Raw genomic sequence first — 16,482 nt, forward strand, 5'->3', positions numbered from 1 at the left:
TCCGCGGGGACGGCGGCGCCGTGCGGCCAGCAGCTGCGCCACCCCGACGGCGTGCGGCAGGGAGGCCGCCCGCGTGTGCACAGCGTGCGGCCGTGCGAGTGCTCACCTCGGGGTGCCGCAGGCGTGCTCGGCGCTGCCCCGGCCCCGTCTCCAGCGCGGAGCCCAGACTAAACAGAGCCCAAGCTGCTGGCGCCGCTCCTTAACCCCTCGCTGGCTGCTGCGTTGGGCTTCTCCCTCTGCCTCCTCCGTGCGCACGCCGAGAGCCGCGCGCACACGCGTGTGCCGGGGCCCCCGAGCATCCTTCCACCCCCCTCCCCGCCTGCCTTCTCCAGCCGGGGCTCTGAGTCACGGCGGGTGCGAGCGCTCCCGGGCCTGGGAAAATCCTTGGGCCGGCGGCAGACACAACAAACCCTTCGCCCCTGCTCCGCGCCGCTTATCTGCGGGCCGGGAGGCCGCTTGTCCTGCCAGCGCGCTGCTGGCTCGGCCCCCGGCGCGGGCGCATGGCCACGGCCCCCCCCCTCGCCGGGGCGATGCTGTTGGCCGGGCTCCCCCACTTTGAGGCCAGCCAGATGCCGTCGGGAGCGGGACTGGGGGACGCCGGAGGGGCCCCCGCTGTTGGAGCATGGCCCCGGGTTCCCCTGCGGGCTGTGGGGTTTGCTCCGTGGGTGCCTCGGCACGCGTTGCGGTGATGCCCGGAGCTCCCCGGTGCCGGTGCTCGTGGTGCTCGCTGCCAGCCAGCTTGTCCCCGGGGACCCCACCGGCCTGGCACGCTTTGCCTCTGGAGCGAGGCTTAAATTTTGAGGGTAAAGGAGGTGAAAGAGGGCAGCAGGGAGTCCCTGAAAGATGGGGCTGCGCGGGGCCACCCCAGCAGGAGCCTTCCCGGTGTCAGTCGCGTCTCCCAGCAGCTCCGGTGATGCCGGTGGCTCCGGGAGGACGGCTCGAGGAGAACCAGCGCTGCCGTCCCCAATCCCCTCCAAAAGTCAGCCCAGTTTGGGGCAAACTGAAGCAGAGGGGGGCTGCTGGCTCGCCGAGAGCACCGCCGGCCCTGCCGGTGCCACGGGACGGGGCCGCCCAGAGCCGGGGGGTCCCGACGAGGCCCCACGGGGGTCCCGGTGCGGCTGCTCGTTGGGGTCACCTCCCGGTGCCTGGTCCCCCCGCTCAGGCTGGAGGTGACATTTCTGTGCCAGCCTTTTGTCCCAGACAGAGGGGGGCTTTTCACCGGCCCTCGCTGCTCCTCCAGCAGCGGAAGGGGGGCTCGGGCCGGGATCTGTGCCCCCCCCCCCCCGCATCGCCCCGGCCACCACCGCCCCCAGCCCGGCGGAGGGGACCCCGCGCCCCCCCTGCCTAACCCCGGGGCCGCCAACTTCGCTCCCCGGTAATCCCCGGGGCACGGAAAAGGCACCGGCGGTGCCCGGGGGGGGGGGGTCCCGCTGCCAGCCCGGTGCTGGGGTCCCTGGGAGGGGGTGCAGAGGGGGGGCTGCAGCCCCCAGCCAGGAGGGTGCCGAGGGGATGCGCGGGGCTCCCGGCGCCTCATTGCAACCCCCGGGACGTCCCGGAGCGGGGGCTCGGCTCCGTCCCCGGTGGCACCGGAGCCCCCCCTGCACAAACCCAAACCGGGGAGGGAGAAAAGCGGGGAGCGGAGCAGAGGGGGGGCTCCACCGGGCGGTGGGCGAGGGGGAGCCGGGCCGGGTCGAGCCGGGCGAGGACGGGGGGCGGCTTGGTGGGGCTGGGCAGTGCCGGGGGGGGGGGTCAGAGCCACTCACCTCCGCCGCCCGGCTCCGTTCAGCCGGGGCCCGGCTCCCGCCGCATCCCCGCCGCCGCCGCCGCCAACTTGGGCGCTCCGGCAACAAAAGGGGCCGCCGGAGGCGCCGCCGCGCCGCGGCCAATGGCAGGCGGCGTGACAGCCGGCCGCCGCCCCGCCGGCCAATGGGGGCAAGGCTTACATTGCGGGCGGGGCTCTTGCCCCAGGCTCCGGACCCGGCTCCGGGCGCGGCTCCGGCGCGGAGCCCCCCGGGGGGACCTGGGGGGGGACCCGGCCACAAGGGACCCGGAGCCCCCGGCCCCATTCCGGCCCCTCGCCCTGACCCAGGAGGACCAGGGGAGGTGAGGGGGGAAAACAGGGGCTCCCCCCGCGCTGCTCCAGGCACTGGAGCTCCCCCAGCAGCACGGGGAAGGCAGCAGGGTGCTCCCCAGGCACCCACCGAGGGAACTTCACCCCCAGCGAGGAGCAGCGATGTGTGCGGGGGGCTGAAAGCACCCCCACACCCCCAGCACCCGCTCACGAGGAGCTGTAGGCATGGGGAATGCGTCCCCACCCTGCAGGGCGCAGGTTTTGGGGTCCAGCCCTGCCCCCAGCACCCTAATGCATAGGGCGCAAGGGGACGGCACGGATGTGCCCCAAATCAGTGGCAGAAAGGCCGTGGTGACCCCCAGAGCACGCCGAGGAAAGGGAAAGAAAGCAGCCGGAGCCCACTTTGCTTTTGTAATTATTTCTCCTTTTGTTACAACAAACCAGAAATACGGGATTCCAGCGAAACGGAACAGGTCACAGAACGGCCGGACTTCAAACTGGAGGGCAGGGGGAGGAGCGGGCCCCTTCTCCGTTCCCAAACGTGTGGGGGCTGCTCTGAGGGCTCGGGTTCGGTTACACTGAGCCCTAACAGCACCAGCAAGTAAATAAACCTTGGACCCCGGGTTTTGAAAAGCCAGTTCTGCCCCGACCTGCTGTCACTGATATAAGGCCGTGGTCCTGCTTCCCATCCCTTTAAATAAAATTTCCTGCAGGTACAGAAACCACTGGTGCCATCTGCTCGTACACAACACAAAAAGAAATCCAAACTTTTATCTAAAACAAACCCCAAAAAGCCTTCAACTCGGGAAGTCCTCCGCACTACTCATTAACAGAACGCTAGCTATCAACAAGAGAGGAATTTTGGGTGCAAAACAGCAAGATTGGCAAGTCTACAAGGAGCGCTACACCTAAACCTGGCTCAACTGTTCACCCTGCCGGGAGCCTTTGCTTCGGATGGACTGAAGGGAGCTGGGGGCGTGAGCTCGGCCCCTCGGTCGCACTTGGGGACAGCACCGGTCCCAAAATGCAACCGCGGTGCCTCGGAGGCACAGAACCGTGCGGTCCCAGCACCAAGGAGCAGCTCCCCTCCGAGGGGGGGCTGCAAGGAACCGCGGCCGGCTGATGTCAGGGGCTAACGGCAGCACGTCTGTCAGAGTCACCTTTGGAGTAGTTAGGGGAGGGGAAAAAAAAAAAACAAAAGATACAAAAAACAATCCGGAAAGGTTCCATACAACACAGAGTATCAAAATGTTAAAGAAACGCGCTAAAGGCTGATTTCTTGGTAGAACAGGGCCGCTCCCTATTCTTGTGGGTCCTTCCAGCATGAATCAGGGTTTCCATTTTTAGCTTATGGGCATTGACATAACACACTAACTTCACCGACAGTCTCTCGCAACGACCCTCAGTCGTTTGTTTCGGGGTCTGTCTGAGCCATGTAGGCATCCAGCTCGGCGTCGAGGTGTCCTTTCGTTTTCGACATGTAAGCATCTAACTGGTTGTCCAGCTGCTCCTTGGTCAGCGCCGGGCGTGCCGATCCTCTTCCTCGTCCTCTGCCTCTGCCGCGGCCTCCGAAGCCCCCTCTTCCCCGGCCCGCCATGCCGCGACCTTACAGAGACGAGACAACAGTTACAGGCAGCAGACGCAGCCTCGGGGCCTGGCGTGGCAGAGCCACGGCCCAGCTGCTCCGGCACCTCCCCGGGGAGCCAGGCAGCCTCGGCGGAGCTGCTGCCCCCAGCTGCAGGACTCGGGCTCTGCTGCGCTCCCCAGGCTGCTTCGGTTTCAGCCCGGAGACATCTGAGCCGCAGCTATCTGCCGAGCCCTCAGCTCCGACTGCCAGCTCCCCTGCTTGCATTCCAGCCCCTACACCACTCCGCATACTTTCTCCTCTGCCGAGTGCAGCCCCTGCAGATTTTTGGGACAGGTTCAAGCTCTCAGCAAAGAGCCAACTCCGGCAAACATTACAAGGGAACTTCTACTGAAGTACCTCAAATCCTGAGTTTTCAGACTATTTCCGAAGCAGGACACCCAGGAGACCACCCTGATCAGTACTAGCACTAGTTTGTCAGGCAAAGAAATAAAGCGAAAGCCAAAGCTGTCAGGAGACATGCAGGTTCCCAAAGACTGCTCTGAGAAACACTGCTCATCTCCAAGTAACAGGAGAGCACGTCCGGCAGATGTTCTAACCAAACATGTCAGAAACATTACTGACCCTGCCATCAGCAGCTGTCTCCTTACTTCCCCCTGTGCTCCTGCTTCACTCAGGTGTTTCTCATTGTTGTTGACAAGGGGAAGGCTCATCTCCCCAAGACTTGATTCGGTTTCTGACTTTGCATTTAATTTTGCTTTGCCCATGTGAAGGGTCAGCGAGGAACCTGCTCCTTCATACACCAGTTTGAGCTTTTTATCAGGTTTTTACCCCTCACTGAATTAAAATATCCAGCCTTGTGGTTTACACAGGCCATTTATCATTTCCTTTTTGCAGCACGAGAAGACAGCGTGGCCTTCCTCAGCACGTTCAGAGATTACTCACCACCTGCACTACTACCAAAAGCATCACAGAGCCAGCGATACCTGCAGGAGGGAACAGCACTACCCAAACACCCTCTGGCACCACTGAAAGTCAAAGATCTGGGTTAAGCACAGGGCCTGGCAAGATGTTTCAGGAAAGGAAGCCTTCACCTAGCACTGTGTTATGCACCCATTTGGGCGTGAGTGGCTCTCGGGCTGCACGTACCCACATCAGCTAACCTTAAACGGGGAAGGGAACCCGGGTGTGTGCAGCAGCAGCACGCTGCTCCCGCGGTTTCTGCGCACTGACCTCTGCCACCAAGTCCACCGCGGCCCATGGCGCCTCTGCCCAGCCCACCTCTTCCAGGGCCACCGCGACCTCGCAGGCCGCCTCTCCTCAGGCCCATCCTGGGGGACATTCCTCGTCCGCCCCGAAGCATGCTCTGACCTGCAACAGCGACGGGATTCCAGGCAGACAAATTAGCTCGAGACTGAGCAAAGGAACCGGAGCCGAGCCGTCCAACAGGCGGCGTCGCTGCCGGACCAGCCGCGGTACTCACCCCTGAGCGGGAGTCCCCCTCTCAGCAGAGCTCTCGCCCCCCGGCCGCCACGCATGGCTCCTCGTGGCAAACCTCTCTGCCCCATGGCCAGTCCTCTTCCTCCCATGGCTCCGCGAGCGAGGGGTCCCGCCGGACGGCCCAATCGTGCCTGGATGTTGCTTTTACCGAGGCGTTGCTTCAAGCTCTTCTGGAATGAAAGATTTTGAAGGAACAAAGTCATGCAGCAATCTCCGACTTGCGACACAAACAGCATGGCAATTGCTTATCAGTAAGGGTTTTTTTTTTTTAAAAAACATAGAGGGTCAACAGCTCTCTGCAGCACACAATCGAGCTTCAAACAGAGGACAATCATATCTGCTTCAGGAGGGATAATTTATGAAGGTCAAACCGAGAACAAAGACCTTCCCTGGAAGCAAGTGTTTGTACAGAGACAAGAAAGTCTGCAGATTCAGGAGGAAATATTTTTCTCCATTTTTAGCAGCGCCGCTCAGTCCGAATCAAAGCAGACACTTAATCCACACGGCAGCCCGCTAATCCTTCTTGCTGGAAGGTTACCGACCGTGAAAACCTCTGAGCTACAAAGCAACCACCCCTGCTGGGGAAGGAGCCTGGCCTACCTCACACCAGCACACCGCTCCGAGGGGCCTGCTGCTACAGCCCCGGCCTGGCCACCAAACTAAAACTGTACTGAAGCACCTGACCCTCACAGGAACTGGAAAAGTTATCTTTGTTTATCTGTATTTTAAGGTGAAGTTGTTTTTTTTCCCCCTCTGAAGTCCTGCAGGTCCAAGCACCAGAGTCCATCTCACAGAGCTGGCTTCCCTCGGGACAGCCACAGCTGCTCCAGTCCTCAAAGCCTGCACCAGCCCGGCTGCAGGCACAGCTCAACAGATCCTGGAGCAGCAGCAGAACTGCCAATTTTACACCCCGGTGTTTTTAACATGCACTGGGACCAGTCCTGGCTCTACACAGCAGACTACAGCTTCTGCAGCAACTATCGAACCCTGCAATGGGCTGGGGAACAGTGGGGACCTTTAGAGCTTCTTGAGAGCTCTCAGCAGGTAAGGCACAGAGCCCAGCGGTGTACTACAGCTTTCCAGAGCTTATGCTTCTCATGAGCTTTATATATCTACTTGACTCAAGCCTGTGGGCAGCTGAAAGGCTTCTCCTGAAAGCAGCCTCCTCTGTAGCTAAGGTTTGAGTTTTACAGCCTCAGAGCTTACTCACTCGCTGCTCTGACAGCCGCAGCAGCCTGAGATGTTTGTCTCCCTTCTGCCCAGCCCAGCTGGCAGAAAGGCACAAGAAAGCAGGTGAACGTTTCGCATCCCATTACTCATTTATATTACCATGAGAGTTTAAGATAACTGCTGGACTTTGCCCTGACAGAGCCTGAGAGCGCTCAGCTTCCTGCCTTACCTCAGCGCAGCAGCACCTTGGTCTGCTGCAGCTATTCACTAAGTGCATGCCTAGAGCCACGACATAAACGCTGTTACTCAGCAAGAGAAGGGAGGTTTACGTAAAGACCGATGCAGTGGGTACAAAGACAAACCCATAAGGCTAGCACATGCAGTGCCCTGCAGGAGTTGAGAGCACTTTTCTGAAGCACAGGTGAGCCATCCCTGGAATCAATGCTCCTCAGCACATCCGAATGGATCAGAAAAGCTCCTGGTGCTACCAAGTGAAGTGCCTGCAAAAAGCCTGTCACCACACCAACTCCCAGAGCAACTTACAGTCTTCAAAGAGCAATCCAACATCAATCGGGTTTCCAGATTTCCCTATAACGCGCTTCTGCAGCCCTCCCTGGCAGCACTCAGTCCCAGAAGAACGCGAAGTACACCTACTCCTGGCATATGGGCGAAGCTTTTGGCTCAGCTCTTTCCTGTTCTCCTCAATTCAGCAAGCAGAAACTTTACGCTTTCAATCCAGTTTCACTTACCACTTAGGAAATTCTTAAGGTTTGATTTTTTTTTTTTTAAAAGCAGAAAGTTCTTCAGGCTACCATTTCCAGAGCTTTTGTTTATAAGCTCTGGGAGGCTAACTGGCACCGCAGTCTGTTTTTAAAACAGAACTCTCAAGAGATCTTAAAAAGCAGCTGCATTCCTCTTTATCAGGAATTAAACCCTGAACATGAGCACGTGTGGCAGGTTTAAGTATTCCAGCTATTTAGTGAAGCAGCTCAGCTAACAACTTTCCAGGGCTTTCTCCTGGCGTGCAAGATAATGCAGAGAATTATATTTAAGCTCTGCTGCAGTCAAGTCATGCAGTGCTGCTATTTAAACTCACTGCACAGCTGTGCAGCACAACCCCACAGGTTCCAATCCATGCCCTATGCACACATTTTAAGCTGATCTTTTCAGCCTTCCCATTTAAATACAAGCTTTAAGGGTTGCAAAACCCCTTGGCCTGATAAGGAGCAGACCAGGCAAACACCTGTTCTCCACATTATTTTTCACCACTGCCCCTTTTGTAAGCCCACAGCTACAGGAAAGCATGTGGACCGCAGCAGAGAAATCAAAAGCAAGCATGCTTGCTCAAACCTGCTGCTGTACGGAGGGGATACTTTGACAAATATGCCCCACAATCTATAACATTCATCACTAAAATGGGGAGAAAGACCGTCTGCATGAGGAAAATGCAACGCTATTCCTCAAATCCAGGCCTGCAGCCCAGCATTTGCAAGCAATCAAGCATCAGTTTGTTCATCTGGTCCTCGCAGCCAGCTGCTATCAAGGGAGTGCACCAAGAGAGGGTGGAGTTGGGGATGGGAGCAACCAGCCTCAACTGGACAGTAAGTGCTGGAAACAATCTGCAGCAACTGTAACTGCAGCTACAGTGCGAGATGAAGAACTCTGCAGATCCAGAAACCCAGAATGAGAACATTTCTCTGAAAAAATAGAGAGGAGATATGAACAGCCAGCACAACAACAATGAGCTCAGTAATATTAACCAGTAAGTTACGAAGTATTACTTATCTGGAGTGAGAAACAGGATTTTTTCAAGCCCCTTCAAGGTTTCTAGTTTTTAACTTTCAGGAACATTTTTCAAAATCCACCGTATCCTGAAAAGCCATCAGCTGGTGACAGGCATCACCTGGCCACACCACAGCACGCCCCCTTCTCTCACCTGTTTAAGCTTCAAAGCAGCCTGGACAGAAGGTCTATTCTCCATCTGCTGGGCCAGTCTTCTGTTTCTGGCACTGGCTAGCTGCTGCTGCTGCTGCATGGTAGCCCGAATATTCACTGGCATCGGCTGTTTGTTCTTCAGCATGTTAGTAAAGCTTCAAGGTCGAATAAAATGGGTGTTTAAATAAAGCTTTATTACATACATTTATTGGCATTTCATGGTTCTCAAGATTGGATCTCCAGATCCCATGAACCTTATGTAAAGAGTGGTACTTAGGTCACATCATATGTGATTACATATTCCTTGTTTTCCACAAGTGTGCAAGAATTGGAAACTCAGAAGTGATGTTGGATATTAATTCAGAAGTGATAAAGCTTTAGGTTACTGATTTTAGAAATGGAAGAAGGAATGAAAACAAGCAATAAGCAGAGATGACCATGACAGATGGAAGAGGACATCACACAAACAGAAAAGCCAAGTGAAATCTGACTGCAAAAGCTAAATTAACCCTCAAAGATCTCAGAAAAATTATAAAAAAAACCTCAATACCACGGGACAGCTTTACAGGAGACATCACCTTGGGGACAGAATGAGATGCCCCTGGCACACCACAGAACTGGTGCCTAAGAAATGCCACCAGCTGAGCGCTCTCGCTGATGAGAGCAGTTTGCTTGGCAGTGTTTGTGGTGCACAGAGAATCCTCTGTCTTTAGGAGCTGTATCAGAGCAGAACACAGCAAGACGGTAAGCAGCGTTAGCAGCAACCCATCAGCTGTCTACCCTGTCCTGGCAGCTACACAAGTTGGAAAAGAAAACACGGGTAAGGAATAGGGACTGACCAAAATGAAACAGGCCAGCAAGCCTCCTCTGCACTGCACCTCACCACATGCCTTCTCAGGAACAAGCTCCAACTGTTGGCTCAGGCTGGCTCTCACTGCAGCACTTGCCAGAGCAGGAACTGCACACAAACGGCTCCATTTTTCCCTGGTTCACTGATATAAATATAGTTAACCAACGAGTGATTAGCAAGAAAGTGAAACGTCACTGTAGTGCCGCTGTTAGTTGTCTGTAGAACTGCAGAAGCACAATGGCATGGAAAAAACGGGAGAATGCTCAACAGAAGAAATAAAGAAATCGGTATCGAGAAAAGAGAGATGGAGATGAAGCAAAGCGTTTGCCTCTTACAAGGCCCAAAACATTGTTAAAGGGCCTTTGGGCTTGTTTAATGGCCTGCTGCATGCCTCTTACAGCCAGACCACATGCACGTGTGTCTGCCTCGGACAAAGCAGCAAGCCTACTGCAGCTCAGGTAACATGCTACCATACCGCAGTGTCAACTATATAAATGTAAAAACATGTGGAAGAAAAAGGGAGGGTGTGAGGTTTCTCTGTTGTTATAACACATCCCGCCATATTTACGTGTTGAGAAGTTTAATATTAACTGCTATGGATAAACTGCTCCAAAACAATTGCCCTTTTAACCTTGCGTACCACATTTGTTGCAGTTTAAGACAGAGGTGCATAGCCATCTGCTTGTTTTACTGAGGTTAAAAGAGGGCAGAAACCACGTTGGTTTTTGGACACCGGACAGTGATAATTAAGTAAAAAAATTTCTTATGAGCTGAAGCTGCTGTTGGCTTCCTCACCGCTCGTTCAGAGACATCTTGGTGGTGCTCTTTAGCACAACCTTCGGTGCTGACTGTGCAGCCATCTTCAGATCAACAGAATCTGCAAAACAAGAGAGCTGGATGTAACCAACAGCATGGAAATCTTGCATTTATTCAGCTAAACATTCAAAAATCTGCATTTCAGCTCCTTTGGTGCAGAGAATAAAGAAACGGGCAAATAACTGCGATTTTATCAGCACAATTTTATTAAGTTCTCTAGGCCATTGCCATGATGCAGCACATTTAATAAATTACTTAGTTATGTTAACTTAATTCTTACTAAATAGACTTCACTTTAGAGAGTGAAAATTTTTCCTCTGGTAGGCGTAATGCTGCAAAAATACAGCGCATCGGCAGTCGAGGCAGCCCCTAAACACCTTGCTTAGTACTGCATCTAGCAACACTGCCACAGTTCCTAAGCTGTTAGTGTAAGCCAGGTGGAAACCCCAATTTATTTTAAGCAGATAATGCCAGGGACTTCGCAATGAGATCCCAAGATTACCCTACAGAAGCGCTATGCACTTTAAAAACATTAAGGCTCCATCTCCCCGTGCTATGTTATGATTGCCACAGCTCGGCTGGCCAGGGACACACTGTAAATGTGCCGTCCCCTCGGATTTTTGTTATCTAACGCTTCAGCAGGCAGCTCACCCGCAGGCATGATGTGGTTGCCTAGCATGAAAGCATGCCGCAAGGGGCACAAAAGCAGCGAAAGGATTTAAACCCAGCTGTTATCGATCCTGCGAGCACGGCTCAAGCCTTGGGTGTTTTCGCAGCGATGAGCATGAAAAAAAACGACGGGGAAAAAAAAAAAAAAAACGACTCCTCATTTTTTATAACCGCCATCAAGCTCAACGCTAACTGCCGAGCGTTCCCCCTCACAATACCCGGCACAGCGGCCTCCTGACAGGCTTTTACCAACCACCACCGAGTCGCGGAGCTAAAACCCGGCTGGTTTTTAACCACTACGCATTTTTAAGATCTTTTTTTCCCCCATTCTCTCGCCACAGCGCGAAGGGCCCGGGGGGGGGGGAGGGGGGAAAGAGAGGCCTGGCCCCAACCGCCCCCGGGAGCCCTGCCCCGAGCCTGGGCAGTGGCAGGTCCCGGTTCCCTCAGAGGCCCCCCCGGCCCCCTGAGGGCTCCCCGGCCCCTCAAGGGCCCCGCGCGGCCCTCCCCGGCCCCTTCCTGGGCTCCCCGCCCGCCCCCTCAGCGCCCCCCCGGCCTTCTCACCGAAGCAGGAGGTCGCCAGGTCCCGGTTGTAGCCGGCTATACCCGGCCGGCGGCGGCTGCTCACGGTTCACGGGACCGGGGCTGGCTCCGTCGCCCTCCGCCCGCTCCCGCCGCCCTCCAGCGCCTCAGCGACAAAATGGCGGCCGCGACCGCAGCGCCCGCCCCCCCCCCTTTTCCCCGCCGCCCAGCCACGAGCCGGCCAAAATGGCGGCGGCCCCAACAGCGCAGGCGCGGGGTGCCGCAAGCACAGCGCCCTCCGCCATTGGGCGGGGCAGCGCTTTCCTCCTCCGCTATTGGTCAACCGGCGCGGGGTGGGCGGGACCTCTGTCCGTGCTGCCTGGCCGCTGTCGCCCGGGGGCAGGGGCGGTGGCGGCGGGGCCGGGGGCGGGGGGGTGCTGCGCGGCGGGGCCTGGCCCCGGTGGGGCGGGGGCGTCCCTAAGGCTCCATGAGGCCCCCGTCCTCGTCCCCGTGGGGCATCCACCCCCCCCCCCGAAGCCCCCGTGCTCCCCTTGAGGTCCCCGTCGTCCTCTCGGTGCCCCCGTTCTCCCCGCCGCCGGTGGGATGCGGGCGTCCCGCTTGCCCCCGGTGGTTCCCGGGTGCCCCCCCCGGGCAGCTCCGGGTCTGGCCCCAACGCCGGCGGACGATGGCGCTGGCGGCCCTGTGCCGGGCCGGGCGCTGCCTGGTGGCGGGGGCCGCTGGGCGAGGCGATAACGAACCGGTTCCTCCGGCCCCACCGGGCGCCCGGACGGCGGGCAGCGAGTCCCGGCCTGCGGCTGCCCCCGGGCCCCCGAATCCCGCAGCCCCGGACGGGTTGGGGGCACCCGACCCGGTGGTGCTGGGCCCGTGGGGGTCCGGGGCTGGGGCCCGGCTCAGCTGGGGACGTCCCCGGGCCCTTGGGTGAACCGGGGGGGCTTGTCCCGGGGGGGGGGTCACGGGCAGTGGGACCGGGGAGGGGGTCCCGAAGGAGCTGACAACACGCCGCTGGCTGGGTCGGTGCCTTTATTGCGGAGCTGGATCCCCGCGGGATCCCCTGGGTGCGCTGGGGAGCGGGGGGTGAGGAGGGGTGGCGTGGGGGGCTCTGCGTTTTGGGGTGCCGCGGCTGGCTGCTGTGGGGGGGGGCTGGGGTCAACCCGGCTCAGGCGTTCTCCCAGAAGAAGGTGTTGCAGGCCACGGTGAGGGCGGCCACCAGGACCACGTACTCCTGGAAGTCCACCTCCCCGTCGCCGTTCTCATCCAGGTCCTGCATGATCTTCTCCACCGCACCCGTGTCCTTCTGGGTCTGTTGGGGGGGGGGGATGACAAAGGGTGAGCCCCAGAGCTGGGGACATGTCCCAGGGCACGGAGGGACCGGGGAGCCCATCTCCCGTGTCCCAGCACAGCCCCTACCTCCAGGAAGCAGCCCAGCTCGCTCTGCAGCAGCTCCTTCAGCTCCTTCTTGCTCAGCTTGTACTTGTCCCCCTCTTTGCCCGAGTAGTGGTGGAAGACGTTGATGAGCGTCTCCATGGCCCCTTCCAGCTGTGACGCCATGGCTCCGGCTGCAGGGAGGCACCCGCTGCGTTACGGCGGCCGCTGCGAGCCCCAAATTTCAGTGCCCCTCTTCCCCATCCCAGGAGCATTGCCCACCCCACCCTCCCCATCTTGGTGCCACAAGACTGTGGGGTGCCCTGGTGCTCCCCCTAGGCTTTATCGGGGTGCTTCTGCAGGAGGGGACCCTGACTGCGTGCCCCCCTTTATAGGGTCAAACCCCGGTGGGTGCCCACACTCCGTCCCCAGCCCCGCACTCACCTGAGCTCCCCGCTGCGCCAAGTGTGCCGGGCTGGGCCAGCTGGAGACGTTAAATAAGCTCCAAGCCCCCTCCCTCCGGGAGGATCCGATACCGGGGCTGGACAGCCGGGCTGGCACCGCGGGGACACCCCGTGCTGCCTTCACGGGGGCCGGGATGCGGGGACGCCCCGCTAGCCCCACTGCCGCCCCATGGCCGGCTCACTGTACACCAGAGGGCTGTGCTGGAGCATCTCTTGATGCTTACGGGGCATGGAGCTACTCTTGGGGGTCCACATCTCCCTTGTGCCAGACCTCAGACATCCCTTTTTGCACCCCTGAGGCCAAAGCTGGCCTGGCTGCGGCCCTATATGAAGAGCAGCAGTGGGGTGCCGGGGAAGGGGTGGGCCGTGGGGCCAGCCCCAGGTCGGATCCTGACCCCAGGGGTGAGCTGCTGGCATCCCCCATCCGTCAGCACCGCGGTGCCAGGCCGGATCCGGCCCCAGCCCCGCTCCGTGGCCGATAACGGCGCGGGTGTCCGGTGTCCTCGGAGCCGGGCGGGGGGGACCGGCGGGGGCTATCGGGTGACTTGGCGTGGGCCCCCCCGCTCCCCGCGCACAGAAAGGCCTCTTGTCGCATGAAAAATGCCCCACAATCCCTGCCCCGAGGTTGCCTCAGCAACGGCGCGGCCAAAGAAACCAGATTCCCCGGCCGCGCTGATAATCCCGGCTCTCGTTACGGCCCAGCATCCGCGCGGCCCGGCCGTGCCCGCTGCGGCCTCCCCATCCCTGCGCGGCCCCCCGGGAGCGGGGCCGGTGCCAAGCCCCCAAATGTGGCCGGCCGGGACGATCCCCCCGCTTTGTGCCCCCAAGGGAGCAGGGGGGCTGCCGGGTGCTGTCACTGCAGCGTTTTCGCAAGAGCCGCGTGGTGTCGGGCTCTTTATCCCAGATTCCAATCCTTGTTCGGGGCTAATTATATCCCGCTCCCTCCGTTTCCATTTTCCATACTTCCCGTCCCGTGTGTTTGGGAAATAATGCAGCCAGGGGGTCCCAAAAGTGCTGCCACCCCCCCAACCCTGGCTTGGTCCCATGGGGAGGCAGACTCACCATGGCCCTGTCCTGGGGGGTGATGGTGTGGAGGGTTTTGGGGTGAATTGGAGCATCTTTGGGGGCTGCACCTGGTGCTATTGGGGTGGCCACAAAAGGGGTCCTGGATGGAGATGGGGATCCCAGGTGGAATTTGGGTGCCAGAAGGAGGTAGGGGGTCTGGATGGAGATGAGGGGTCCTGGAAGGAGCTGAGGGTCTAAGATGGAAGTGGGTGTTCAAGAGTTAGGGGTCCTGGATGGAGATAGGGGACCAGGATGGAAGTGGGGTTCCCAGATGGAGGTGGGGGTCTCGGATCGAGGCAGGGGGCTGGATGAAAACTGGGGTCCTGCAAGGAAGTTGGGTTGCCAGATGGGGGTGAGGGTCCTGGAAGGAGGTGGGGGTCCCGGGCAGAGGTGGGGGACCCCGGTGTCACTCACTTGGCAGTGTCCACGCAGGGGCTGGCAGCGGTGGCACCCCCGTACCCGTCTCAGCGCAGCTCAGCAGCGGGCAGGATCCGGCCGAGCCTTCCGGGAATGCCCGGCCCCGGCACTGCGCCGCCTGCCCAGCTGCTCTGTGACAGTCCCAAGCTTAAAAATAACCCGGGCCCTGCCCCGCAGCCACCGGACATCGGCACGGTCGGGTGCTTGGAGCGAGCCGGTGGCTGTTTCACGGCCATTTCACGGCCACCGACTTGCTCCAACCCCCGGTCGAGCCGAGCTCTGTGTGCGCTTGGCCAGGCTCTGCCCCACTCTCATTAAACCCCAAACCTCCCCGGAGAGCAGGAATCGCCGGGTGTTTCCCTGAGCGGTGGGACCGCCTGGAGCCACGAACCCCGCTGCTGCGGGGACATCACTTTGGGGGGGGGTTTGGTCCCAGGAACGGGGACCGCAGCGGTGCCAGCCCGACGTGTCCGCACTGGCAGCTCCCCAGGACAAGCTCTTACCAAACCGGGAGCAGCGAGGGACATGCCAGGAGGTTTACACACAGCTTGGAACAGGTTTCAGCCTCTGCGACTCCCGTGCTCCACTTTGACCCAGCTAAACCAGTTGCTCCAGTTGCTGGTGCCGGGGCTGGGCTTGATCTTGTCTCTCCGACCCATCGCTGGAGTATGGAAGAGGCTTTTCCATCCCTAGAGTTTGGAAGAGGGGGAAGCTGCTGGGTGTGCACCATGTCAGGTTTGGGGACGTTGTGATGGCACCAGGCACGTGGTGTGGTGGCCTTTTCTACCGTGGCCTCAATGGATGGGGAGCGTGATGAGTCCTGATGGACGGTGTGGACCAGTGCTGGGCCAGTGCCCCCAGTGCCCACAGCCACTGTGAGCACCCCTGGTAGAGCAGAGAGAGGTCGGGGACAGCACCAGGACACGGCGACAGGCACCAACCCCACAGCCTGCCCCGGGGTGCTCGGCTTGTCCCGATAGCACCGGGGACCCCGAGGCCACGTCACCGCTCCCTGCCCGCGCATCCATCCCATCACGGGGCCGCTGCACTGCCTGCTCCTTCCTCACCCCATCCCGGCACCCCGAATTCCAGGGACGGCGAGTCATGGGCCCGCCTGGCTCTTGGGGCCGGTGACTCACCCCAAACCTGTCCCTGTCCCTTCCGAGCCTGACTCACCCCGGCGGTTTCCCATCCCGGTCCCCTGACGTGGGGCTCGACGGAAGTCCCGTCCCCGTCCCCCCGTCACCCCGGGGATGGGGACGGACCGGATGGGGCTGCAGGAAGCCAATTCCTCCCCCGTGAGCTGGTGTGACGGGTGCGCGGGTGGAGACCGGGCTGCCTGGTGCCGGCCGGAGCCACCCTGTCCCCGTGGACAGGTGGAACAAATGCGTCAGGGACGGTGACGGTTGCATCGCACCCTGCTCCTGGTCCCCAAAACTGGTGATGGGGACTGGTGACTGGGCTCCCTGGGTCCATCCCTGTCCCATCCTTGCTCCCCGTCACGCTTGATGTCACTCAACTTTGGGGACAACCCTGGCTGTGCAACCCAGCAAACCTCTGCCCTGGCAGGGACTGGGGGCAGTAGCAATTAGGGCTGTGCTCCCTATGGGGACGGTCCCAACACTGCCCGTGTTCCCTCCATCCCGTGCCACCTGTGTCCCCAGTGCTGTGACATGGGGACAGCTCGGGGGCCCTGTGGGAACGGCCGTGCCGCAGCGGACACCTGCCGGGGTTGCCATGTTATAAATACCCAGCGATTAAAGGGGAGCGCTCGGGCAATCCCAACCCCCTAATTAATTTGGATTAATTAATTTTCACAAAGCCCACTATTAATAGGGATGATGTCAGCGGGTGGCTGAGTCACAACTCTCACTCGGTGCGGGGTGAGCCCAGCCCTGGCTCCGCAGCCGGGACGAGCTGTAGCATCGGGGGACGATGGGGACAGCGGTGGGGACAGCAATGGGGACAACGTTCCCGTCCCCGGTGCATCCCCACCTCCGCCAGGGCAGGGCAGAGAATGGGATGCATTTAGGGGAGG

At 59.6% G+C, this 16,482-nt stretch overlaps 2 protein-coding genes across 3 annotated transcripts; both read right to left on the reverse strand.

The window, feature by feature from the left end:
- Positions 1-2,468: 2,468 nt before the first annotated feature.
- Positions 2,469-11,308, reverse strand: CHTOP (chromatin target of PRMT1). Of its 2 annotated transcripts, none has more exons than XM_032204407.1 (6): positions 11,158-11,308; positions 9,907-9,988; positions 8,263-8,416; positions 5,140-5,323; positions 4,890-5,027; positions 2,469-3,676 (listed from the first exon to the last, which is right to left on the reverse strand). In XM_032204407.1, exons 2-6 carry the CDS (start codon positions 9,969-9,971, stop codon positions 3,474-3,476), a joined length of 744 nt encoding a protein of 247 aa, XP_032060298.1. In that variant the 5' UTR covers positions 9,972-9,988; positions 11,158-11,308; the 3' UTR covers positions 2,469-3,473. The 2 variants fall into 2 exon arrangements, with proteins under 2 accessions (XP_032060298.1, XP_032060297.1); XM_032204406.1 differs by having other exon boundaries at positions 5,140-5,326; positions 11,158-11,307.
- A 918-nt stretch (positions 11,309-12,226) lies between these two features.
- S100A1 (S100 calcium binding protein A1) lies at positions 12,227-13,001 on the reverse strand. The gene is made up of 3 exons (XM_032204595.1): positions 12,943-13,001; positions 12,544-12,692; positions 12,227-12,436 (listed from the first exon to the last, which is right to left on the reverse strand). Exons 2-3 carry the CDS (start codon positions 12,682-12,684, stop codon positions 12,293-12,295), a joined length of 285 nt encoding a protein of 94 aa, XP_032060486.1. The 5' UTR covers positions 12,685-12,692; positions 12,943-13,001; the 3' UTR covers positions 12,227-12,292.
- Between the last annotated feature and the right edge of the window lie 3,481 nt (positions 13,002-16,482).

Source organism: Aythya fuligula, chromosome 28 (genome assembly GCF_009819795.1).
Source record: "Aythya fuligula isolate bAytFul2 chromosome 28, bAytFul2.pri, whole genome shotgun sequence".
NCBI classification, from domain to species: domain Eukaryota; kingdom Metazoa; phylum Chordata; class Aves; order Anseriformes; family Anatidae; genus Aythya; species Aythya fuligula.